Source organism: Lichenostomus cassidix, chromosome 5 (genome assembly GCF_008360975.1).
Source record: "Lichenostomus cassidix isolate B80296 chromosome 5, HeHo_3.0, whole genome shotgun sequence".
NCBI classification, from domain to species: Eukaryota; Metazoa; Chordata; class Aves; order Passeriformes; family Meliphagidae; genus Lichenostomus; species Lichenostomus cassidix.
In genome coordinates this window covers 5074402-5100250 of record NC_139486.1, presented here as the reverse complement: position 1 = coordinate 5100250, position 25849 = coordinate 5074402, and the positions used below count along the sequence as shown (strand labels likewise).

Here is a 25849-nt window from a genome sequence, read left to right as displayed (position 1 = left end):
CATGCTTTCTCTTTGCAGCTGAGTTCAGCACTGCCCTGTAAGGTTTGAGTAGCACGAGGTAGATGAAATCTGAGCTGCAAAATGTAACATCAGTGTGAATTTGGCTGATTTATGGGGCATAATTGGAGCTCATGGGCTGCAACATGCCAGCTGTAGAGGCTGGAAATGGCAGCAACTGAGCTGGGTGTCTGAAACAAGCACATATATCTTGTCCAAAGTTTAGTGACACCACCCTGTGGTACAGGTTTATGCATTCTGCACTGCTAAAATCCTGAGGGGCAGGAGGGAGAGAGAGGGAAGGGACTGTAAGAGCTATGGTAATACCTGTTGGGTCATGCATATGCCAGCTGAACACCTAACTGCACCTGGGCAGGAGGGAGAGAAAACACCTTGTATAACTCACATGGCTCTTGCAAGAAGCTCCTTTATTTCCCCCAATAACTCTTTCACTTTCTTTCATCAGAAATGTCAGAGGCTGTTTTCTCTCAAAAGCCCTAAAAAGAAAAAAAGCAGGAGGGGATGTTTCTCAGTTTGGCAAAGGTCAAATATGATTTAATTATGGATAGGTCAGATGAGTGACAGGCAATATGTAAGTCCAAGAATTATACAGTAATTGGGGTTGAAATGGACCCCAGGAGGTCATGCTGATCAGCCTTTGCTGAGAGTTCAGCTTCTGTCAAAGGGCATTTATACAAGGGAGACATAAAAGACAGAAGAGGAAATGCTGAAGAGCTGGAAAATACTCTGAGCAATAGTGTTTAATTTTGTAAGAAACTGCTACCTTGGATTAACATGTATTGAAAAGAGTTGTTGATCTGAAACCTGAGCAACGAACTTTAAACTAAAGTCTCCCACTCGGGACAAAGTGTTTTTTCTGGATATCATAATTGTTCCCTTAAAAATGTCACTTTGGTAGCAGGCAAAAGGGGAAGTGGAATATTAGGGTTTATTAGTAAAAGCAAGGAGGACCACCATTCTGACAATATAAATTGGGATATATATGTGCCTTTTACACCAGGCATAGTGCTGGTAATCAGCCAGACAAACAGGGGGATAGTGAATGGGAGAAGGGGTTTAGAAAGAAAGGGTAACAGGAATGTTTGATTTTTGTAAAAGCTGTCTGTGAGAAGTACCTAAGGTTAGGATTCCTTACCCTAGAAAAGAACTAAGGAAGCTGCTAGCCTTGTATAGTTTGAGTATTTTGTGGGGTGGAAATCAAACTGGACAACAGACTGCTCCAGAACAAAGTTTCTGACATCAGGAAATTTCACACCAGAAGTTTCTTGTATCTTATAAAAGAGCACTTTCTTCCTTACCAGCAGCCTGTATCTCTTCTCCTGCTCTTGTCTTTCTCTCCTGTGCAGCTTTAGTGGCTGGGTGACCATGTGGTCTTGTTAATCCATGGCAGAAACATCCACACCCCAACAGGTTTCAACTGTGCAAATCTGCTCCAGGCAGCATGAGGCAGAGCTGTGTCCCTGGAGGGAAGCTTAAATGACATTTTACTGCTGTATTTCTGGAAGAAATGGAGGAGAAAATACACATGGAGGGGTTGGAGGGAGCAATAAATGGAAATACTACTAGCATTAAACAAGACAGATGGGTTTATTTTAACCAGTGGCTTAAGTACTAATGACCTTTGAACAGAGGCAACTCTGTTCAAAGTAACCTCTTTATTTCTACATCACTGTTAAAACAAAGTTCAACTCTTCCTGTATATGCAAGAAGTAGTAATTAAAAAATGAAAGCCTGAGGCTCTCTGAAGAGGGCAGCTGCTTAAAGGGGAGCAGGTATGCTTAGATGTGGCTAGGAATGGATTTAGGAAAAAACATAGCACTATCAAACTAATATAAATAATGTAAAAACCATTGTTAGATGTAGTTAAAAAAAGCTGAAATGATGCAGATTTTGTTTTTGTGAGTCATCTGCCCCAAAACCCCAGGGTAACAAATCACTGCTCAAGAAATGCCTTCTATGGAAAAGGTCAGTTGTTCTGAAGAGGCAGTGGGAGAAATATGCAACAAAAAGGCTGGAACTTGACAGCAGCTGACTTTTATTTCAGGGGATGGATATTTTAAAAGCTGTCAGTTAAACAAAAGCTTTTTGCCTCTAAAAAAGCCCCCAATAATTCAACTTTTATAGACTTTGCCTTGTAGCTACTCAAGGATGTGTGTTGTGTTTTGGGTGTGAATTGTACAAGTCCTGTTGTGAGGAATAAACGTGCTTGACCTGCTGACATCCAACAAAGTAGGGCTCCTGATGTGCTGTGCTTCTGAATCCCTCTGTGAAAAGTTCCAGTTGTATTTTACTCCCAAATATTGCAATTTATTTGGAGAATTGAAATTTCTGTTTTGTGCCACAAAGCCTGTTTAATGAAGTCAAGCTTTTCACATACAAAAACATAATGATGAGAAAAGAGACTCGGTAGGAAGAGATGAAAAATGGATTCTGTGTGGGGATCAGAATGGAAACAAAGCAAGCATTTTATTTCCAACTTGATGTTATGGATTCCTGGTGTCTTCCTTGTGAAAATGTGGTGTTTAAAAGCATGTTACATTTCCCACAGTTGTGGTGTCAGGAATCTATCAGCTGCCATTCCCTTTTTGTTTGTTTTTCAGAGATTAGCAGCCTGACTGAAAGTGGTATCCTTGTTCTGCGTCTCGACTTGACTGACAGATCCTCTCATGAAGCTGCAACCAACAGTGTGCTCAAACATTTTGGCAAGGTAATGTGTTTCTGGGGTTAAACATTTTATTCTCTACCTTCTAAGCCTGAATTTATGTTCATATTTCATTTTTAATGTATGATAAATTCACCAGTGTCTACATGTTTCTTAAGTTTTGGTATTAAAGTTGCCAAAAAGTATCTGAATTTTTATCCCGTCTGTTGCTTATGGTTTACAGCAACAAACAAATAATCACTGTCATTACCAAGGACTAAACACTCCCTCGATGTCACTGAATGCCTGAGGAAGCACAAATATTAAGGGAAATTTCTCATATTAATTTATCTTTGTATCTTCCCCAAGATTGATATTTTGGTCAACAATGGCGGGCGCTCCCAACGCTCCTTGTTCGTGGATACAAACCTGGATGTCTACAATGCCATCATCGAGCTCAACTACCTGGGTACCATCTCTCTGACAAAATATGTCCTGAACCACATGATCCAGAGGAAGAAAGGCAAGGTTGTCACTGTGAGCAGTGTGATGGGCATCATGGGAGCTCCCCTTGCCACTGGCTACTGTGCCAGCAAGCATGCTCTGCAGGTGAGTGACACTCTGCAAGGTAAAATTAAGGTAATTAAGTGGATCAGCACCAGTGCTGTAGCAGAGGGCTTTGTTCTGTACAGAAAACACAAGTCTTACCAAAAATTTTACACAGCATATGTGACATCCTCAGGTATTGAAAGCCTTTCAGAATTAATTTGCTCTGAAATGTGAAATAGCTCCCACTGTAGATTTATTTTCCTGACTGGAGTTCAAGTGCCAGCTTAGTTGATTCTAACTGCATGGTTAAATTCCAGTGTGAAACACAAAACCTCAGCCTCTGACCTTCACATGAGGGAATACCTAGGTGAGAGGATGATTCTGTTGCATGTAGAGCTCTAGTGTTCTTAATTCATTCAGGGAGAAAGAGTCACTGGTGAGAGTTTTAAGACTACTACTACTACTATCTTTAGGGCAGTGGAGTGAGAACAGTGGGTGGTAAAGCAGACAACTCAGAGAAATGAGAATCCCTGATCTGTCTGGGAGCAGCTGAATGACTCTTCCAATAATTGTGTCTTTCTGTGGTGTGAAGAGCTGGCAGCTCACAGTGCCACAGGAAGTTATCTTCTGCCTAACACTTGGCATTCAATGTTGCTTGGAAAAAGTTTTTGAAAGCAGTGCCACTTGAGTAGAAAAACGTAAAAGAAGAGCTCAGAAAAGTTTCTGCCTGTATCATTGAGGAATCACTTGTTTAACTAGTAAATTTGTTGACACATATTTGTCTTTCACCACTGTTTGGCCTCCTGATAATGTACATTTTGATCTCAGTAAAACAAACTTCAGCTGTGCTCAGTGATGGTTTAAAAACTGGCACCTTCTTCCTCCCTGCTGCATTTCAGCATGTGAACAAAGCAAACAGCTGCTTGAGCCAAGGGATCAATACATTTTTCACAATTTCACCAGCAACAACAAAAATGTAACCAGTGGCTGACACTGCAAAGCCTGTTGGAAGAATGAAGATATAAAAGATGGTGACAGGTCTCTGCTAACAACATTTTTCAGTGATGGGGAGAGATGTGTGCTCTTCATTGCAGTGGCATTGCTGGAATTGCCCTTTACAGGCCAGCTTGTGGGTTAAGTCTGGCAGATTTAAATTAGAGGAATGCAATGAGCAGAAGCCTGACTTCCCTTCATGCTCCTTTATTTATTAAATGTTCTTTCGGTTGAATTATCTTTGGGTGTGGTGCAGTTGGGCTAAGCATGGCTAATTAATTGCAGAGCACAAGGAATTCACGTGTTGCTTTAAAAATTCTCAGAATTCTGAATGCCATGTTAAGGTTGAGAGCATAGACAAAGCTTTAAAGGGATAGTTTACTAAAGTTAATTAAAATAAGCTGACTGAACTGCTTATATCTTTATTAGCTTCTACCTCTGCTCAAAAACCAGGCTGAACTACAAACCTCATTTCTTATTTATTTTACAGTAATTCTACAAAGACTAATTGCAGGTGTTGAAACATGACTTGCAATATAGATTTTGGAAATACCCTGCCTGAGAGTTTATCAGTCTGGAGTTATGGCTAGATGTTGGCATGAAACTCCCCAAAACTAGGAAAAGCTTTTTTGAAACAACAAACTTCACCAGTGCAGTTCAGATAAGGGAATTCTGTAGGAATGGCAGCCCTCCTCAGATAGCCCTGTAGTCCATTTCTCATAGTGACCAAGAAGAAATGGAGACTGGAAGAGGGGAGGGGAAAAATAAAGCATGAAGTGATGTTTTTCCTGCAGTTTTCCCAGCATGTATCTAAGATGTTCTTGAAGGTTGTGTTTTACCCACCAGTTATTAAATGTGTGAGCCCATCTGACATGGATTCATCTGTTGTGGTTTTTGGCTTTTTTTTTTTTTTTTAAAGTAATGTCTTGGAGTTTATCACAGCTGACATGCTTAATGCTGCAATCTTAATTACACCTTTTTTGGAAAAGTCCTTCCTTTTGCTTGTGGTTTTGGTTTGGTTTTTTTTTCATTCCTTGAAATGGCAGTTGTAGGAGGAAGGAAGGAATTCTGCTTAGAATTAGAATCTGTTCTTGAAACAATCGTGCTTTGATTCGTGCCAACTGGAATTCTTCATAACAATGTTCTACTGATGAAATTACCCTTTATTTCAGTGCTGTAAGAGCATGAGTCAGGTCCATGGGAGTCACATCTGACTGGTGCAGTTTCTCTCCTGGAGAGATGATGCTCATGGGGATCATTTGCCATTCATCCAGTTGTAATTCCTCTCATTGGAGGCAAGGGGAGTGGATCAGAAATGGTGGCCTTCAAAATGCTCCTTCATCAGGAACATATCTGATAAGAACATGGACTGCACTGAGCAGCAACAGCTCCTCTCTTTGTTCAGTGTCTGGTCGTTGGTGGAATTTCTAAAAGTTTCTGTCAGGGTAGCAGTTGTTTCATCCTTGCCTTCTTCAGCATCTTCTAGGATTTGGTCACTAAGCTGGGAGGGTCCAGAGGTGGCTGAATAGCAGTTCCTGTCCCCCACTCTGTGTGTGAATGTCAGAGCTGGCTTCAGTCTGGATTTGATAGAAACATTTGGGTTCTTCCTCTTGCACTGGAGTTCCTTTACTGCTTCCAAATCTGGGTTTGTCCCTGCCTGAATTTCAAGAAGAGAGCACCTTTTTTTCCTTCTTTAGGAATTTAAAGCTTCCCTTTTGGGAGGAAGTGGAGGAATTTCCTACCAGCTATCTTTGGATATCAAGGATAAGTGCTGGAATTATAAAATATGTGCATATTGTTCACAGAGCCTCCACAGGGGACTATATATATGTAGTATTCTTCAGGCTTTGCTCACATGCTGGGAAGATGCAGCCCCAGATCTGGGGTCTGCAGGGACTCACGACTTTAAATTCACAATCAGTGTTTTTAGGGAACTGAACTGCAAAGGCTCTATGTAATCCATGAATTGGAATCAGCCACCAGCAACTGGGAAATTGGAGCCTCTCTTCTTGGTCAGTGTGCTGCTCCTTGCTGAGCTTTGGTTTCTTGTCCCAGCTGATGTTCCTGTGTCACCACAGACCCACATCTGGCTGTCCTTAGCCTGCTTTGCAGCTCGGGGAAGAGCTCTGGGTCAGCCAGCCCTCCTCCCAAGCTGGATGGGAGCAAAGTGATAAAATTTTACTACAGTGGGAGAAGTTTATCAGCCTGTGCTCACTGTTTGTCTGTGTTGTGACACAAAATCACATGTGGGAATAGATGCAGGGAGCTGTTGCTAACCAGGCCAGAGATAAGACATGCTGGGGTGTCGGCTAAATTATCCTCCACAGAGCTTGACCAGCAGCTTTGGTGGAATGCACCCTTCTGAATTGGCCATGTTTCCCATAATAGTTGCTGTCTAAATGTGAATTGCTACAAAGATTCAGAAAACCTTGCATCCTATTAGCTTAAAGAAAAGAAGTACTTGCAATTTTCGTTATTTTAATTTAATTTGGTGGTAGCATATTCCTGGGCTGAAATAATATTTATACCTATGTGGATGTCAATTTCAAACTCTGCAGGAAATTCAGTGCTGCAAATTAACCCCTTGAAGCTTCAGGGTGCGTTTTTTGACTTTGCTATGCTGAAAATTTTCCTCCTTTTCTTACATAAACCAGTGCCACTTACTTCATAGAAACTGTGTAAACTCTTTATTCTCACCCCAAACAGCAATTCACCTGCAAAAGGGTAATTTCCATATTGCAGGTCTTATGATTGGTGGCATTCCACAGCAAGGCTTGCTCTCAGTGCAGGGACAGAAGAATCTGGCTGTAATTTAGAGAAATTATTGTGTATTTGGGAAGATAAGAATAGATTCCTCATTGGTTTATATATCAATGTCTGTAATTGCAGATAAAACATTAAATTAGGCATTCACTGAGAAAAGTCAAAGAAAGTAGTAGGAATTGCTTTTAGTGGAATACTGTTATCTTTGCAGCATAAATTAGTATGAAAAGATGTCATCAGCTAAACCTTGCAAAAACATGGGAAGGAAAGATTTCACTATATTCTTGTCTTCTAGGGATTCTTTAATTCTCTGCGGACTGAGCTGACTGACTACCCTGAGATAAGCATTATCCAAATCTGCCCAGGGCCTGTGCAGTCCCAGATCATCCAGAATGTCTTTACTGAGAATCTTGCAAAGGTAAGGACTCATTTTTATTTTGTAGTCTTCTAATTCTTTGTGGTATCAAGTCTGTATCAAATGAAAACTGAGTTTGATAGTTGTTATGCCTTCTCTCTTCCACCCCATACCACCCAAGCCTAGTAAAATGCACTGTGCAGCCACCCTGCTGCAGTTTGGGGGGGAAAGCCAGGATTTTCTGGATGCATCTCTGCCTGGGGAGTGCTGTCCTTGCTGCACAGGTAGGGTTTTGTTTGCCCTGGTCACGCTGTGCCCTGCTGGGTGACGCTGCTGCTGGCACAGCCCTGGCTCAGCTGACACGAGCTGTGCATTCCTTTCCTGTTAGGGATTGTTCCAGGAGGAGAAGCAAAACCTTCCAACTGCACAATGGCTTTTAGTAAAGGCTGTCTGACAAAGCAGCTGGCAAAAATTGCTACTGTGATACATCAAAGTGTAATCTGCCCTAAATTCAATCGATTTGAAGCTCAGGATAACCCACCAGTGAGGGGGAGGGGATCTCTCGTTGCTGAATCGCGTTCTAGAATGATTTTTGTGTTTCAAAACTTCTAACTTGCGTGCAAGGAAAGATGTACTTTTTTGAACAATGGTGAAAGCTTGCAAAACACATTCCTCAGATTTCGGTGTGGCAGAAGACCAGGAGGAGGAGCAAATCTAGACTAGAGCAACTGCTTTTGCCCTGTGAAACAGAAGGACAGACAGAGAAGCCTGTTACTGCTGGAGTGAAATGTGTCCAAGTTCACAGGGCTGTGGGTTACGTTCATTAAGTGGGATGGGGGCAAGAGCTCAGGTTGATGTCTCTGCTGTAGCTAACTGCTTTTCTCTTGGTTGAGATGGAGAGAACTGTCAGGAATATTTAAATTAATGGGGAATGTGGCCTCATCTAGTAACTTGGGTGCTTGAGTAACTTGTAGTGTAGAATGGGGCAGGCACAGCTGGGAACTGGGTAGTTCCCATTCCTCAGAGCTGCAAATGCAGATTATTGTTCAATAATCACCAAGTTCAATAATCACCTGCTGAAGCAGGACAGAGCTTGGAGATCCAGTTTTTTTAACCTTTGACCCATCAATAGAGGAATTCATTAAAAGGGTGCTTTATTTGAGCCAAAGGAAGGTGGGCAGTGTTCCCACACTGAAAACCAGAGCACAGTGAGGGATTAGTTGCCCTGCCCCAGTCTCTGGGTCAGTTCTGCTTGTGGGGAAACTGGGAGGAGCATCTGTCACATGGAGCTTGGCCCTTTTCCCCCCTCTGTCACTGCCAGGGATCCATTTCTAACCCCTCCCCACTGTGTCCCCCCTCAGTCCCTCGAGAACAGCGGGGATCAGTCCCACAAGATGCCGACGGATCGCTGTGCGCGGCTCACCCTGGTGAGCATGGCCAACGACGTGAAGGAGGCTTGGATCAGCGACCACCCCTACCTGGCTGTGTGCTACCTGTGGCAGTATGCTCCCACCTTGGCCTGGTGGCTCATGAACAGGATGGGCAAGCAGAGGATACAGAACTTCAAGAGTGGAATTGTGAGTGTGCAGTGTGTTCCTCTCTCCTCTGCTTGTTTGCTTCTCTGTCCTCACGGCCTGTTCTGCCTTGGGAATGTTGGGATTGCATTGCTTCTCGATCACACTTTGGGCAGTGCAGTGTTCTGTTCCTGCAGGGCTGCTTGGGAGATCCTGTTTATTCTTACTGTGTTTCTGTTGAATTTGGTACAAGAAACCCCCATGTTAAAGTACTGCAAGAGCAGGAAATAGAAAATAAGGATGGCACATACAGCTAAAACTTGGTGCTTTCATAGTGTAACAAGCTGTTTCAAAATAAAAACAACATTGTGAGTAAAGGAATTAACACAGCAGAAAGCTGGGTAGGGAAATACTGATTTAATGTCCTCTCCCTCCAGGATGCTGATGCCTCTTATTCAAGGAAGAAGAAGTAAGGATGAGTGTGTACAAAATCCTGCTGTTCTCGTGCTAAGGCTGAGAAACTTTTCATATTGCGTGACTGCAAACAGCTTTTCTTTTTTTGTTATGTCTTTGTAATCCTGTAACTTGACAGATCTACGAAGCTGATGACACACTTGACTAAATAAAAATCTCTTTCTAAACACACCTGTTTCATGTCAAACTCCCACAGGCTGAATTTTTAGGCTTACAAGAACAGAGACACAGGGGAGGCTGGGCTGCTATGGTGCTTGTTTGTCTGCTGCTCTGACACTGGCAAATACCTAAACAGAACAGCCTAAAATTAGAGACCCCAAGATCCTCTTTCCCTCATTTTCAGTCCTAATTCACGTGGAGGAAAAAAAATCCCCATAGGTAGGTTGTAGTATAGAGGGTAAGGATGTCTAGCCTGTGCTTGTGATGTGTCCCTTGAGCAAAAAGTGTGTTTAGGGCTAAATCCCTTAGTTTCTGACACATCATCAGGACTCACCCTCTGGACCTTTTCCACCTTTTCCTTATGCTTCCCTGTGTGTGATGAACATTGCAATCTAAAGCAAGGAGAGGCTGGGAAGAATGAAATAAAAAGCTCTGCACACACCTGGCTAGAAAACAGCAGTTCTGGGGTCACATGGGATACCTGTGGGGTGGCCTGTCCCAAGCTCAGTCCCAGGATGCCATCAGTAATCCAAACAGCAGCCTGTAAACACAGACAAGGCCAGGGTTGAAAGTGTTCCAATTCCTGAATTCCAGATAAATCAAGTGTTCCAACCTGAATGGGACACAGTTCAAGAGCACACAAACAAACCAACAACAGGGGCACTTGGCTGTACAGATTTGTGGGACACAACAGGAAGCTTTAACTCCTGCTTGTGCCAAAAACAGAATCCAGAGAGGTTTACAGAGGGTAAATGAATCAGGGTCTCAGGGCTGTGAGCATCCTGGGATGTGCCAAGGGGCTCTGCTAGCAGTGAGTGGGGGTGTGGGACATGCTGCCTGTGACAGCAGGGGACAGGATGTGTCAGGGCAGCACAGCCCAGTGCCACATTCCTGTGCTCAGGCAGGAACTGTGCCCATTGCTAATTGTGCTCCTCCATCTGGTCCCAATCACGATCTCTGCTGGAACACTGGGCCCAGTTAGCAGCAGCTCTCCTCAAGGCCAGGGACCAGATGGAGGCAACCTGGAAAAAAGGAAGGGAAAAGGATCACAGCTCTCTTCAGTTTTTTTTTTCAACTTGTTTATTCAGTTTACAAAAGACAAAGGATGAGGGCAGAAATTACAGCCATCTTTGAATAAGGTCTGCTGCAAAAAGAAGATAATTAAATTTTCTGTGACCATACGGAAGACGAGTAGTAAGAGGTTTACAATGATGCAAGGGTGGGTTAATTAGATTTAGGAAGTAACTCCAACTTTCCAGCTGCTGCAGGAGCAGCAAAGAACTGGAATGAACTGCTTGAGGAGTTCATGACAATCCTGGTATTGGAAGCTTTACATCAGAGTAAACATTTGCCAGGGGAGTTCCTTCTGAGAGCTCCTTCTGAACTCAGGGTAGTTCCTTCTGAAATAGGTGCTCTCCATAAACCCCTTCCACATCAGTTCCATGGCTCTGTAGCTCCAGCTGCAGCTCAGGGCCCAGCATGGCACCAACCTGCTTTGGAATTCCACTACACCACTTGCATAGTTTTTAAAAATCATTTCTGGCCACTATCAAAAGGAACAGCCAGCAGCCAGGTACATGATTCTGTGACAAATTACATCTGAGACAAAAGGTCTTAAAGGTGAGGAATAAAAGTAATAAACATGCTCTGAAATAGATAAGGCTGGGTGTTCTAAGCCAGTACTACTTCAGTTATGGAGCAGGTCTGATTTAAATTGATTCTATAGGTTTGGGAAATACAATTACCTACTCCCTGCTCAGCATTTCCCAGCAGTGCATACACTGTAACCACTGACCTACAAACACATTTATGTGCTAAGACTGGTGGTAGTGAACAGAATCAATCAGCCACTGGAAACTGGATCCAGACTTGCTTTCAAGGTGACCTGTAACATTACAAACCAGCTGGCCAAGTCTGTTCCAACCTTATAATTCCAAAATATAAATTACTTCTGGCACAGACAGCTGGATTTCTACCACCCCCCATCATCAAGCTCTCACTGTATTTGTGGAAGACTGGTTAGTGAGGTGGACAGAGGCTGCAAGTAACAACATATATATATATATTATAAATATCATATATATGGATACTGGAAGAAAAAGAAGATGAAATCATATAATTTGTTCTTAAAATTTCTTCTGTCCCCTAATTATACATGTTTATTTCTTTCTTCAGTAAAGTCACCCAGGTTATCAGTGTGTCAGAGCACACTGGTTTATACAGATTCTTTTTACCATAACAGGTACTTTGGTAAAAATTGTCCCTTAGCATTTACTTTAGTTAAAGCATGGCTGATAACTTACACCAAGTAAGGAAGATCAGTGAAAGTCATATAACAAATGCTAGAACTGAACTCAGTCCAATACAAAATGGCCAGAATAAAAAAATTCATATAAATAGTCCTATATACACTTTAGTTGCCAACTCTGGGGTTGACAATACTACAAGGGGTTGTAACCTGACTGGCAGTGCAAGTCACCTGTCTGAGAAAAAAAATAGTAGAAACAAATCAAAATGCACCAAAAATAGTTCATGATCAGTTATGTTAGTGATCAGAATTATGGTAATGATCAGAATTATGTTGCTCTTCTCTAAACTGGAGAAGAGCATCTGGTTCATCAGCCACACAGACAATGGTGTCTCAAGTTCCAGCAGCAAGAAACCAATTCCCAACTTGCTGCCTGCTGAAGGTTCAGCACCACCTCTGTGCCAAGGACGTGCTCTGGCCTGGCATTGCCACCCTGAGAGTAACACCTGATCCACAGTGCATGAATGGAGCATGGATATTCAATTCCCAACCTGAAAAAGACACAACAGCAACAGACACAACTCCAAAAAGGGCAGCCTAGAAGAGAGGCAGCTGCAGGAGCTGTGAGGAGTACACGGGGTAGCCCAGGGGCGGGTCGGCTGCTTGCACGGTGAGGTTGCGCAGCAGGGCTGGGTGTGCCTGGATACTGTAGCGCTCCTCGTCATCGTTGGTGGCATAGAGCAGCTCCCAGGACAGGTTGGCCCACTGGCCTCGGACGGCTTCGGCATTGAGCTTTCCCACTTGGACTAACAACTCCTGCAGAGTGAGGACTCGCCCCGTGTAAATTCCCTGCAAGAACAAACAGATCAGGATGTCCAGAGCATTGCCTGAGAGGAGACGAGCATTTTGGTTACAAAGCACTGAATGAAGCTTTGGGGCTGTGCTCTATGAACACCTAAAAAAAAGCCAAGTGTATAAATCAATCTCCTCAATTCAATTCTTCCACTGGAATATAATCAGGAAGTATTGCTGCATCTGAAGAACAGTGCAGTGGGATTTTCAACAACCGTGGTGCCAGTTCCCCTTTAGTACAAACCAACCTTGCACAGCCTTCATGTTTTAGAACACAATTACAAAGGCAGAAAAAAGAAACCCAAACTTTGACCTAGCAATTTTTCTCCCTTACCATGCTCGGGTCATGCCCCAGGGAGAACAGGTATGGCTTTTCCTGCAGAACTGCTTGCTGCCACTCCAGGTCTGACACCAGCCCGATGTACCAATCGCTTTCGTATTCCTGCAGGTAATTCACCAGCTCTCTGAAGTTCTCTACTGGGCCCAGGCTGGCTTTGTCCACCATAAGCTTAAAGGTGTATCTGAAAGGTGCAGAACATCACACAGGTGTGCAGCAAAGACAGCAGGGAGAAAGGCTCTTCAGGTCACAGAGGGTGGAGAGGCTCCACCAGACTCTGTCAGTCACTGTCTGTGACTGAGTCACTGCCAATTGGTCTGAGGGTGTTTCTAGCTCACCCACAAGTAAAACACATCAGCTTAAGCATCTCTCATTCATCTCCAACACTTTCCCACTGCCTGATAGTGGATAGTGCCAAACATCATAAGTCCAACACAATTGTCTAGATATGGGGACAATGAAAATAGGTTGTTTTTCCTCACTTAGCACAGCAGATTGGAGGCAGCTGCTGTAGGGAAGAGAAGGAAGAAGAAAACTCTGTACCACAAGCTTCACGGGCAATATTTATGTACGAAAAACCTACAAATATATTTAAACTATATGGGTTTAACATTATTGAAGTGACAATTATTTCTCTACACAATTTTTCTAATCTCAGGAAATGTTTTTCTTTTACCTGAATGCTTTTAATGCCAGCTGGAAGAGCTCTGGCTTGCCTGTCAGCCAGTCCAAGCCAGCAGACCAGGGAATGCCCCCAGTGTACGCCCTGAACACGTGGCTGGGGGCAGGCACAGCGTTATCCAGGCCAAACAGACCAAAACAACACGACAGCACCCCGTGGATGTACAGGTCTTTCAAGGCTTTATCTTTCATAAGGTCTGTGTGCAAACTGGAAGGCTTCTCTTGCAGATGAAAAAAGTCCAGTTGGCTCAAAACAAAGTGGTACCATTCCTCTGGAAACCTCTGCCTCATTTCACTGACTTTGGAAGAAGGCACTGGTGCTGTTCTCCATTCTTCAGGGATGCTCAGCAGCTCTGAGTAAGAGCAACTAAATTCCACACGAGGTAAAACTTCTGTCTGTTTCCCTTTGTCCACAGCAGGCAGCCCAAGCACCACAGCCCTGTTTAATTTATCTTCTGATGACATTTCTTGCACGAAGTCTTGGCTCTGTGTTTCTACAGACCCTGGAATAGACAGGTGCACTTTTTGTGTCAGTCCCAACTGCCCAGGTTCTCTTCTGTCTCTTGTCCTGCTACTGGGCTCAAAATCAAAAAGGTCACTATCATCAGTCCAGTCCTCCACTGTATCAACACTAAAGCTGTCTTCTTCCCTCAGAGTCCTGGAATCTTTTACTGCACCACTATGCTGATTTTCTGGAAATGATCCTTGTTGGTTCTTGTTGGCACTGCCTGGGCTTTCCCATGTCTTTGATTTTTTATAACAATACTGGACAAGCATCCATACAAGCACTTTAACAAAATCATCTTTCAGGTGCTTTAAATTCTCATGGGAATCAATTATTCCTGATAACACATTCCTGGCATCGGAATAGAGCCGCACAGGAACAACGGTGCAGGGAGTCAGGATGTGTCCAAAATGAGGATTGGGGGAGAGAATCCTTGTGTGCTCCTGATGTTCAAAGGCCATTTCAAAAATTTCATCCACTCTGTGAGCTTCAGCAGCGTGGCAGGATGTTTCCTGCAGTTCTAGTCCCTAAAGCACACATGAAAACAACTTCCTGTTAGTCGTCACCAGGACAGATCTTTAAATGCTAGCAAACTGCTTGCAGTGGAATTATTCTGAACAAAATGACTGTCAGTATTTTCACAACTGAACCTACAAATCTACCTGGAGATAACAGCAATAACAAAGCACTCACTGCAATATTAATGTAATTAATGTAATAACACATATCAATGTCTTCAATAAATCTTTGCCTGATGCAGATCTTATTAGCCAGCTTATTAAAGATATTGTGTCACAAGTGAAATGAGAATTTCACATTTACTACTCATGTCAATTGCAAGACTGATTAGTGTAACACCAATCTTAAAAAATTAACTGTAACATCAGCTAAATCAGTTACACTGCTGAAACATTACACAGCAAACTTTTGCATGATTTCCAAACATCAGCATCTCAGTGCTCAGCATGCAGTTACCTTAATGTTAACGCCACAGTATGTGAAACCTTTTTCCAGCACCAATATCCACATCAGCCTGTCCTGACAGCGGCACAAATAATGTGACCCAGGCAGAGAGAGACCTAGGCAAGAAAAAAAAAAACAACAAACAAAAACTACCTGTCAACTTTTCTACATGCCAACAAAAGGATTCAGCTGCAAACAGAAAATATTTCTGTATCAACATCACAATCAGTTAACACTGGCTAACCACTAGGTTGTAATCTTGAAGAAACTGGCTGCTAAGCTGGATCTTCAAATTGCAGTGTTAGCTTTGAAGAACCTGTGGAAAATTGGGAAACCTCACAAAACTGCAGGATTACAATATTCACACTCGACCAGGGTTAAACAAGTCCACCCTCAATTCCCCTTGCAGAGATGACTTTCATGATTAAAGATATTTTTTGGCTGCATTTCCAACCACACCATCCCCACTAATGTTCTCTGGAGAATCTTCTGACTGCGAGTACATTAAAGCGTCATGATTTAGCACAAAAGTTTTTTAATGACCCAATTTGCTGTGCAGCTTGTTATCAAAAAAATAAAAATGAAACTGAACTGGAATTTCAAAATCAGGTCCTGAACAACATCAAATTAGTACTCAAAAAAAAAAAAAAGATACTTTTTCTCTTTTTTACCTATTCCATAAATAGAGCAATGCCAAATTTCCTAAGAACTGATGGTTATACTGTATTTGAACTACAGCCTAATGTCAATCCTCCTAACACAATGGTTCTATTCTTAAGCATGACATTTGCTGCCAGTTTATGACCTGCTTCTGCTGTCACTCATGTCTGGTGACCAGTCACTTGCAGAGAATTTCAGTTTTAGAATGTTGTAAGATGAAATCAGTGAAACCAACCATTAAGCGGTAGTTAAATTTTAAGTAACCTTTTCTATCCCACTGAGCTAATGAAGTGCATTTTCTTGCTAACATTTTGCAAAGATTTTAATTCCTTTCTTGCTAGCTGTTAAAGCTACTGTAACTCCTTTACACAGAAAAAAAATGGGTTTAAATTAGTGACACACAAAGTGGTACTGCTTCCTTTTGAACTCATCTGAGAACACCACAGTTTTTCTTGCTTGAAGACATTCATTCACAGATTTTCCCATTAAAGAAGAGACTTTTTACCCCTAAAGACTAGTGTTCTGAATTATTTATTCTGAGGCATACATGCCACCACAGTTGTGATGGCAATGGGGGAAAACCTATTAAAATATGTATAGATATAAAATAGATAAAAAAGATATATAACAGATATATATGAAAGATAGATATATATAATAATAATATAATAAATGTATCTATTGTACATATAAAACAGAGATGGACTAATGCAGTAGACAAACTGAAGTATCCTCCTTTAGAGAAATAACACTTCCTAGTTTTATTTAATACCTCTCTCTAACCAGTGATTTAAGTGCAGCAAATATTTTCTAGTAAAGCACCTGGATATATTCTTCAGAAAAGCATGAATAAGGTTAACTTCCACTGCTTTCAAATATTAGGCCACTTTTTCTAGCCACAAGCCATTTTCTAAGAGGTTTATGTAAATATTTGCTTCTTGTCTAAGGGCTACAATCTTTTGATTATTTGGGTTACACAAAGGCTGTTTCTCAAGAAAATGACCTTGCAATTTTAAAACAGTTATCCTGTCTCCAGCTGGGAAAAAGCCTGAGCATTTCTTCACCTCTGTCTGTGTAATTCTGTGAAATCCCCATCACGATGCCTTTCACAGGCTGTAAGCACACAAGTGCTGCTACAATCCTACCCCAAATGCCTGCACAAGAGATGACATAAGTCCTATCAACTGGCTCTGTTCTCACCTGTTTACTGCTAGTTAGTCTACATTTTGTATTTCATAAACATCTAGTCATTATTCGCAATTAAAAAAGCCAAATTAGCAAAGTCACCTTCGGGATGCTGAGTAATGGGATTGATGCAGAGACAGACAGACCTACACAGCCACAGAGAGTGGTCTGACACTCATCCTTCTCTATGCTCTCTGGCAAAAAAACTCAATTTAGTGCTTCTAGTTGGGTGGGATGAATGTATTCCATCCTTTTTGTTCAGTATAGAAAGATTAGGATTAATACTGTTTCATCACCATTTAGTTTCTTTCGGAAGGTAACCAACCAGAGTTACTTTTTTACAGGATTGTAACAAGGAGAGATTGCAGAACCATTAGGGTTGGAAAAGCCCTCCCAGATCATCAAGCCCAGCCTTTGAGTGAATACCACTGTGTCCAGGAAACTATCACAAACTGCTACACCTACTTCTTTTTTGAATGCTGCCAGGGATGGTGACTCCACCACTTCCCTGGGAAGCCTGCTCCAGTGCTTAACGACTTGTCCAGTGAAGAAATTTTTCCTAATATCCACCCTGAGTGTTCCCAGTATAACTTGTGGCTGTTCCCCCTTGTCCTATCATTGGTTGTCTGCATGAGAAGGATAAAAGTAACCACTTCCTCCACTGCGTAATCTCTGATTATTAGATTTAACCAATGCTGTGAAACAGTTTTCCGCCAGATTCCTCCCATCCTCCAGCTAAACCATGTTTCCAGAAATATCCAGCTACATAATTTCAGGGTGCTGCCTGTACCTACCCAGTCCTCCTGCCGCCAGCGCCGCCTGCAGCGCCCCGGCCAGGCTGGGGACGAGCTGCCGGTAGTACACAGTGTCGGAGCACACGCAGGCAGTGCCACCCACGGGGCCTGGCCAGCTCCGCAGCGGCCTGGGGAACCCCACCAGGAACACGGGCAGGGTGAAGAGAGGCAGCAGGGGAGAGGAGAGCAGCGCAGAGACAGCAACCAGGGCCAGCAGCACGGGGAAGAAGGCGACGTTGAGCGCGATGAGGGTGGAGGTGGATTTGCGGCGCTGCTTCTTCTCCGTCCACGAGGTCAGCAGGATGGCGACGGCGAAGTGCAGCTTGGAGATGAACTGCAACAGCCGATCCCGCAGGAGACCCACCTGAGACAGGAAGGAAGAAGGTTGTTGGCAGCCTGTGGCATATTCAGCACAGTAACTTTAAGAAAATTAAGCATGATTATCACTGATTGGTGTTAGAATATATCCTAGTAAACAGTTTTTAGCTTGTGTCTGCCGGGTCCTGGGCTCTGTAATTCTCCAATAGGAGAGGGCAAGGAAACAGAGGCTTTAGGTAACAATTAACTGCTGAATTTTACATTATGATCATTACCAGCAAGAGTTTGATTCCTGTATCAAGGTTCCTGTTCCACCAGAGGTCTGGATTAATCACCAGCATTTGTGTTGCTGATACAATCACCATGTCTAGTAAGGCATTTTCTGTATTCTGCCAGACCTAAAATAGAGATATGTTAGAAATACATTTTAAAATGTATTCATTTATCTCTGCTTTCATGAGCTGAAATATTTCTTCCAGGTTACCTTAACACTTAAATCATGCAGAAGAGCATTTCTAAGGGTAACATATTAAAATTCAAATTACCATCCTAAACATCCTTGTGAATCCAATGGAAACAGACACAGAATGCAGGTTTTGTAGTGAATGGTCAAGTGACAGGAATGCTATCATAGCAAATGGAGACACTGCAATTGAAACAAAAGAATCATTAACCTCCTTACAAAAACATAACAAAAGTCTACAGAGGTAAGCAGTCTTGTTGCAGGATGGAAATCTTAGTGTAAAAAGAGAACCTTTCCCTTCATCATCACAAACTCCTCTTTTTATCAAACAATTTATTTGTACTAATGGCCCAGGACAACAAACACATCAATGCTTAGTTCTTACTTGCTATTAGTTTTGTTGTTCTTCACTTGTTTCTCCAAGAGAATAGGAATACTCAAATAAGTAAAAATAAACACGGAATAGCAGTCATCAATCTACTTTCTCAAACTGATGCTTCTTCATGAAATGAAATAATTTAAATCAATTTTTTATTCCCTCAAAGTAGATGCATTTGTCTCTAACCTATCAGAAAGGAGGCTGTTCCCTCTCCTAGCAAGCTGTAAGAACCAAATATTTAGTCAGCTAGAAGACTCTCAACTCATTTTGTTTCCAAGTACCTTTAAAAACATCTACAAGAGCCATCTTTTCAAAAGTGGGTACTGCAGTTGTAACTAAAATCCTTTAAAAGGCCCTGCTTTCCCAGCTGGGGCTTTTAAAAGGCTCAATTTTTTAGGTTCACCCCTAAAAAAGAAATAAATAAAATCACTTTCAATTATTCTGGACCAGTAACTTTGCCCTCAATTAACAATTTAACAAGACATCAACAAGTATTTCCAGCCACTTGGTTTCCCTTGGTTCATTCACAGAATCTTGCACATACAGTAATTCTAGAGTTGTTTCAATCTCCCTACAAGCATCATCTAACAAACAACAGACAGTGGTGTATTCCTACCTAGTGTTAGTAAAATCCTCCTGACAACACCAACTTTCATTAGCCTTCTTTGCTTCTCCATGAACACAGCCACAGTCCTGACATCCTTTGGGTAAAAGGGGTTTCTGAAGACTCCAAACAAGTACACTCTCTGAATCTCTCTAAGAATCCACATAATTACAAGTAATAGGATCAGAATGTAACTTGCTATGGCCTGGGGAGTAGCTTGGGAAAATGATGAAGAGCCTGCAAATTGATGCAGCAGGCTGGCTTCTGTGAGAGCAAATGTCAACACAGTCACATAGAAAATAAATTCCCTCCACCCAAATTGGATTCTAAGACCTCTGTGCACATTTTTAGATTTGCTGAAGGCTAAATGGCTGATCATGGTGTGTTTGAAGGCAAAGCCAATCTCGCTTAGGTTAAGACTCAGTATGAACCCAAATCCAGTCATGAAGAGGATCACACCGAGGGGGCTGGGAATGAAATACGATGCTAGTGCTGTTCCAGCAGAAATGAGAAACATTACTAACAACCTGTGAAGAAGAAAATAAAAAAGATTTGCTTGAAAAGAAAAAGGTTATAAACACATTGATATATTTTACAATTACATAAACATTTACTTTGTGTTACTTGACATAGGTGAACCTCCCAGTCCAAACTCCAACAGTTGTTCCATTCCCCAGAGAAAAAGTGCATCAAGCGGGGGCAGAATTCCCATTGCCCACAGCAAGGGCAGAAAAAGAAACAGGATGTGCAAAATCTGGTTTGTCTGTTCTAGAATGGGTGCGTTGGCAGCAAACCTGGATAAAAGAAGAAATGGATTTGACCTCTGTGAAGGGAAAACCAACTTACATGTGGGAAGAGTTTCTGTTTAATTACTACAGCAAATCCTAATGTAAAAACATTACACATTCAATCTATAAAACCTAGTGAGTACTTTTTAAAAGGAAAAATAAGCACATATATTTATGCTTGGGCAAGTAACACATTAATTAGAACACCAGAACACAGACTAACTTTTCACTTTAAAAATGTGAAGCCTTCAGATAAATAGAGTGATGCAATTAGCCCAATTATTTTTGTTACTGTTGTGATAAGACACTGAAGAAATACTTGTGCAAAAAAGCTCCAAGGACTCAACTGTTCAATAAAACACTGCAAAGTATTTTTTTCAGAAACACAAAAGCAAGATTTTATCCAAGTTCAAGGTCCAAGATCTAAGCCTTAACACTGGAAGAACTGGCATGTTGCCTGTACACCTAGAGATAATATTTTATAATTCTAAAGAGTTTATTTTCTACATAAAATTGTCAAAATCTTCCAGTAAAAATACAAAGATCACTATTAGAAATCTGCATAAATTCTAAGCCATATGTAGTTCACCAGGTAGTTAATTCAGTTAAAGGTAGACTGCCAAGATATTTGGTTTCTCTCTGCTTTTTAATAAACAAGTAAGCAAGTCTCAGAGGAATTTTATCAGGAATTTAGACAATGTCTAAATTTACTCCTCAGGAAATTAAGTAGAAGAATTTGTAGTCTAAGGCCACATGTATAATTCTCCTATCTTACCTGAAGTGGCAATTAGGGTAAATCATTAACAAAGACATCTCCAAGTGCCAAACTAGTAAAATCAAATGTGCTTTTTTTAATGTATCTGAAGTACCCCAACCATAAAATATGTACATGTGATATAAATATTCCTTGACAGGGAGAAAGAATGCATAGAGTAAACCTAAAAGCAGCTTGTTTTAAGAGCCTGATACTGCAAATACTTTAGTTAAGACACTCAACTGAAAAACAGAAATATGAGTCTCCTATTTGTAGACTGACACAGGTTTTTTGTATTGCAAAAGCATCTAAAAATCCAAGTTCAAAATCCATATAACAAAGCCATAGCAATATTTAAATTTGCTTATCCATTCATTAAAACCAAATTCAAGGCCTTTTTTCCCTATTGTATAAAACCCTTTGCTATCACTTTACAGAGCTTAAATTAGAAACTGTTCTTGAATGAAATCTGAACATAAATCCAGTAATCCTGAAGCTTGCAGTGTTTAGATCTATGATTGTTGGTCAGGAATGTAGGTTTTCAAAACATATCCTTTAAAAGGATATAGATGCAAATGCTCTGATACAAAACCACTAAAATTTACACAGTAGAAGATAATTTTACCTGTCTCTTAGTTACAAACTGCTCTAACTGCTCTTTCTAGTTAACATGGAATGCTATAACAATTTAAGAACCTTTTATACACTGCATAGGACCTCAATTTTTATCATATATGCATCAATCTTCTTTCTTTGAAGTTCCTACAGTTTAAAATCTCAAAATAAATTTTCTTCAGAAGAATAATTTAACCTTTCTTATAAAAAATACACAGAATAACCCATCACTTCAACTAGGTAAACATATTATTAGGTTTACCTGTGTGCAAGATCCACTGCAATAAAGACAAAAATGTAGAAAGGTCTCATCAGAGCAGTGATTTCATAAGTATCCAGTGCTTGGAAGGTAGCTGTTTCGGTAGCTGTGTTTATGATTAACGAATACTCTCCTATACATATGGTCACCCATCCAAACACAAAGATCACAACAGTTCCTCCAATGTTGCTATATAACAAGGTTATTCTGTTTGGCAGCAAATACCAAGTTCCCAGCCCACACAATACCCCTGCCAGAAGGGAATGGAATACAGTGTTGATTATATACTTCTTGCCAGGAATAATAAATTTTACTGTCTCTGAACCTACACAGCTGGAAAATTCAAACTCATCTTCATCTGTCAGGGTATTCTGAATTTGCATTCTCTCTACTGTCACTGTTTTCTGCTTTGCATAGAGGTTTGTCATCTGAAGAGCAAGGGCAGTAACAAACATGAGTCCTCCCGACAGCGCTGCGGCGCAATAGTCCTTCATGACTCCCAACTGGAACAAGAGTGTTCCCACTCCTCCCCAAACCCATGGTGTCAGGAAAAGGATGATCTGGTTCACATAGATGTAGGGAGGGGCACAGTAGCCTAATTTGAACCGAGGACCTCCCAGCACAGTCTGAGGGAAGCGCTTCAAGAAGAACTCCTGTTTGTAATCATTGAGCAGGGGTACATCTGGCCCCATCCTTGTGGCTCAGGAATGCTGCCTGGGGATCATCTTTCCTGTGAGAGAATAGAAAGAAATATAAGGACATATTACTGATTCTGGAACTCCAAACCCAGGGAATTCTTGTGTTTTGTTTTTGTTTGCCAAGTTACAGTGGAATTCTGACATGTTACTGTTAGAAGTTCCTAGAATACAACTACTAAGCAACTTGTATTTTTAAACATGAACACATTCGTTCATCTGAAGGTTTAGGCAGCAAAATGCATAATCTGCTCTTGGGAAATGATAAAACCAACTCATCTCTACACCACAATACCTCCCTAAAACTGACATTTTCCCCACCTGATCTGATTCCAATCACATCTTGCTACAGACCAAATAATCCTGTTAGGATCTCCGTATACAAACGGAAGGGTCAGTGATTTCAGTGAACAGCCACACAAGTGCTGGCACACAGAGGTACCTGTAAAAAAAAAAAATCAAAGCTTTATGGAATAAAGCTTTTTCTACATAAATATGTTAAAAATGTAAATAGAAGTGTTACAAATTGTTTTCCACGTCAGCATTGTTACTATGCTCCCTACACAGCTCAGCTGCAGGATAGGATCTCACTGTAATTACCACTGCAATAAAACAGACAGTTCACTTTATACTTCCTAAAACATATAAAATAATAGAAAATAAACACAATACTTGCAATTTATAGCAGTATCAGCATATATTCTGCTTTATGCCAATGGAGGAAGCTGAAAAAAAAGGGAAAAAAATACCTGTAAACATTTACAATGACCCATCAAATAGAAATAGGTGTGAACACTCATTTAGAAAGGATCAGTCAATATAGAAACAATGAATGTAAGGTGGTAATTATGATATTAAAATATAATTCTATGCTACTAATCATGAAAGCAAGAATTTATGAGTAACAGGTAGAAATACTCAAGCTACGAAAAAAATAGGACAAAAGAAGCAGTGCCAAGCTATGCCATTAATAATAATACCAAAAAGAGATGATGTGCTTAGGAGTACTGAAATTCTGGACTTCCTTCCACTGGACTTGTACTATCTGATGAGCACCTATTGCCATCGCTGCTGAGACATCAAAAATTAAACACTTGGCTGCCACAGAGTCCTCAAACCACTGTGATCCATTTTTCCACAACACCAAATGCTTCTGGGCCCTTCTGAGAACAACTCACCCCTTTTATTTAAACAGGTATCAGTCACTAGATTGGTCATCAGGGAGTGAAGTTACAAACAGTGCAAATGAGATTTTATGCATTATCACAACTGAATATTTCCATTTTGGATCCACTAAGTCAACACACACCACCATGGAAAGCAGGACCCCACAGGTTCTGTAACTACTCTCCATGTAGGCTGTGGATTTTAACTCTTTTTAAAAATAAAATATTGAAAACAAAGCGTTTTTGGTCCTATTAATTCAAGCCACTGAAAGTGTCTCAAAAGTAAGGTTAGACAGCAGTCAGTCCTACTGGAACTAATGGAAAAGACACATGTTGACAATGGAGAGGGGAATTCATCCCAGTCAGCTCAGGAATTTGAAAATATAACCGACACACCCAACTAAAAACAAATTTCAAATGAAATTACCAGAATACCACAATTCAGTCAATCTTCTTTAGAAAAATAAGCACTATTTGGAGGGTACATGGGCATGGAACTTAAGTTGCTGGGATAGTTACATGCAGTAGAAGATTTACAGGCATTTAAATGATAGAAGCCGAGTTTAAATAGAAAACATAGAACCAATAGGTGCAGAGTTTTGCTTGAAAAACAGTTTTTGGGCAGCAGTGTTTTTGTGCTCTGAGAAGGGCTATTTTTGTTCCAAGTTCCAGTCTGCATTTGTGTTTGTCAGTTTATATTGCTAACCAAATGTTAACAAAACATTCTTTTTACAGTTTCTGTGTAAACAATAGGCATCTTTGTGTGAGACACAAGAATCTACGCACATAAACAATATAGTTCCACTTGGCTCCACTCCAAAATGAGCCATAAAAAGAGGTGAATTTATTTATAAATTAAAATCCCGAGGCCGAAGCTTGCTAACTGAGGAAACTCTTCCCTCTACTATGCTGCTGGCTTCCAAATAGCAAGGTAGCACACAGGGACTTCAAAGAGGGACTCCTACATGTCTTATTCCTGTGCAAAGCCCTAGCAACAAGGCTCCACACATTAGTGAGTGTTTACAGGACCTGGCTTCAATACACATTCCTGACATACAGGCTTGGCCCCACTTGGACAACTTGCCTGGATACCCAGACAACCCCCAGCACAACAGTCTGTCATCACCAGAGGGGATCCATGCCACTGGGATGCTATCACAAGGATGGAAAAAGGGCTTTAACACCATAAAGGCACTTAACAGCCTGCAACAACCTCTTTATGCCCGTATTACAAAGGGAAACAAAGCAAACCTTGCCACAAATTTGGGTAAAAATTTACAGAGGGCACGAATTTTTCTCTAAGTTAACATAATCCTTCACGTGGGTTGATGCTGGATCAGCTCCGTTTGGTTTACTTTTATTTTTGGCAGATTACAGAACACGTACAGCTGTCTGCCCCCTAAGAAGCTGAAACATACAAGGCTTAAAAATACCTCTCGGTGGTCTTCCGGGTGCTTTCCCGTGAGAGTAAGAAAGGGTTACAGTAAGTGAGAGTAAATAAGGGTTACAAACCACCTGCTAGCACAGGCTGGAGGAACAGGTGGGAGGTGAAGGGGAGGCTGTGGCATCCTCTGTCCCACCAAAGCCAGATGCACCCTGGATTTGGGGTGTTTGGGGTGCACCTTAAGGATTCCCTTCATGAACATCCATGGCTAAAGACCCCACAGTGCTGCAGGCCAGATTCCAGCCAGGGCCAGCAGAGCAGGCTGGGGGGCACTGCTCAAACAGCGCTGATGCCATTCCCCAGAGGGACCGGGAACACAGCATTTCAGGACAACATTCCCCATCCACATTTGGGAATGAGCATCCCGGGATCGCCTTTGGGAAGCGTCGCAGGGCACCTCCTCCCGAGGCACCTCTGCCCCTGACCCCACAAGGGCTCCCCGGAGCCACGGCGCTTCCCGCCCACCTCCCCTCATCTATTCTGCAGGCGCATAAATAAAAACACCTCTGCGGTCTCCGGAGGGGCAAAGAAGGCACCTACCTGTGGCCCGGGCTCGGAGCGGGGCAGGGGCCGGCGAGACAGCGGGCCCAGCCGGCGGCGTGAGGAGGAGGAGCAGGAGGAGGATGGATGGAGGAGCTCTGCCGGCCTCTGCCCGCCCCTTTCTCCCGCCCTC

General features: G+C 41.8%; 2 protein-coding genes across 11 annotated transcripts in view; one reads left to right on the top strand and one right to left on the bottom strand.

Annotated features, from left to right (window-relative positions):
- DHRS7 (dehydrogenase/reductase 7) overlaps positions 1-9476 on the top strand; it is a 17015-nt gene extending 7539 nt beyond the window's left edge. Inside the window, exons 3-7 of the mRNA XM_085061101.1 lie at positions 2619-2725; positions 3029-3268; positions 7260-7382; positions 8681-8896; positions 9271-9476. Coding sequence (XP_084917227.1) covers positions 2619-2725; positions 3029-3268; positions 7260-7382; positions 8681-8896; positions 9271-9306 — 722 coding nt within the window. The 3' untranslated portion in view covers positions 9307-9476. The remainder of the gene's footprint in view (positions 1-2618; positions 2726-3028; positions 3269-7259; positions 7383-8680; positions 8897-9270) is intronic.
- Positions 9383-25849, bottom strand: PCNX4 (pecanex 4). 10 transcript variants are annotated; one of them, XM_085061091.1, is made up of 13 exons: positions 25717-25824; positions 23239-23291; positions 22888-23008; positions 21875-22601; positions 20070-20249; positions 19468-19982; positions 18555-18655; positions 18285-18407; positions 17692-18055; positions 15065-15168; positions 13580-14616; positions 12901-13087; positions 9383-12563 (listed from the first exon to the last, which is right to left on the bottom strand). In XM_085061091.1, exons 4-13 carry the CDS (start codon positions 22561-22563, stop codon positions 12312-12314), a joined length of 3552 nt encoding a protein of 1183 aa, XP_084917217.1. In that variant the 5' UTR covers positions 22564-22601; positions 22888-23008; positions 23239-23291; positions 25717-25824; the 3' UTR covers positions 9383-12311. The 10 variants fall into 10 exon arrangements, with proteins under 10 accessions (XP_084917217.1, XP_084917222.1, XP_084917216.1 ...); XM_085061096.1 differs by having other exon boundaries at positions 22921-23008; XM_085061090.1 differs by having other exon boundaries at positions 23243-23291.

Coding starts and splice junctions, on each gene's coding strand:
- PCNX4 (XM_085061093.1), bottom strand. CDS start 22,563: ATGGGGCCAGATGTACCCCTGCTCAATGATTACAAACAGGAGTTCTTC. Junction 18,656..19,467: donor GAGGATTTTACTAACACTAG/GTAGGAATACAC, acceptor TTTCAATTGCAG/TGTCTCCATTTGCTATGATA. Junction 13,088..13,579: donor CTGGCATTAAAAGCATTCAG/GTAAAAGAAAAA, acceptor TGCACCTTTCAG/ATACACCTTTAAGCTTATGG.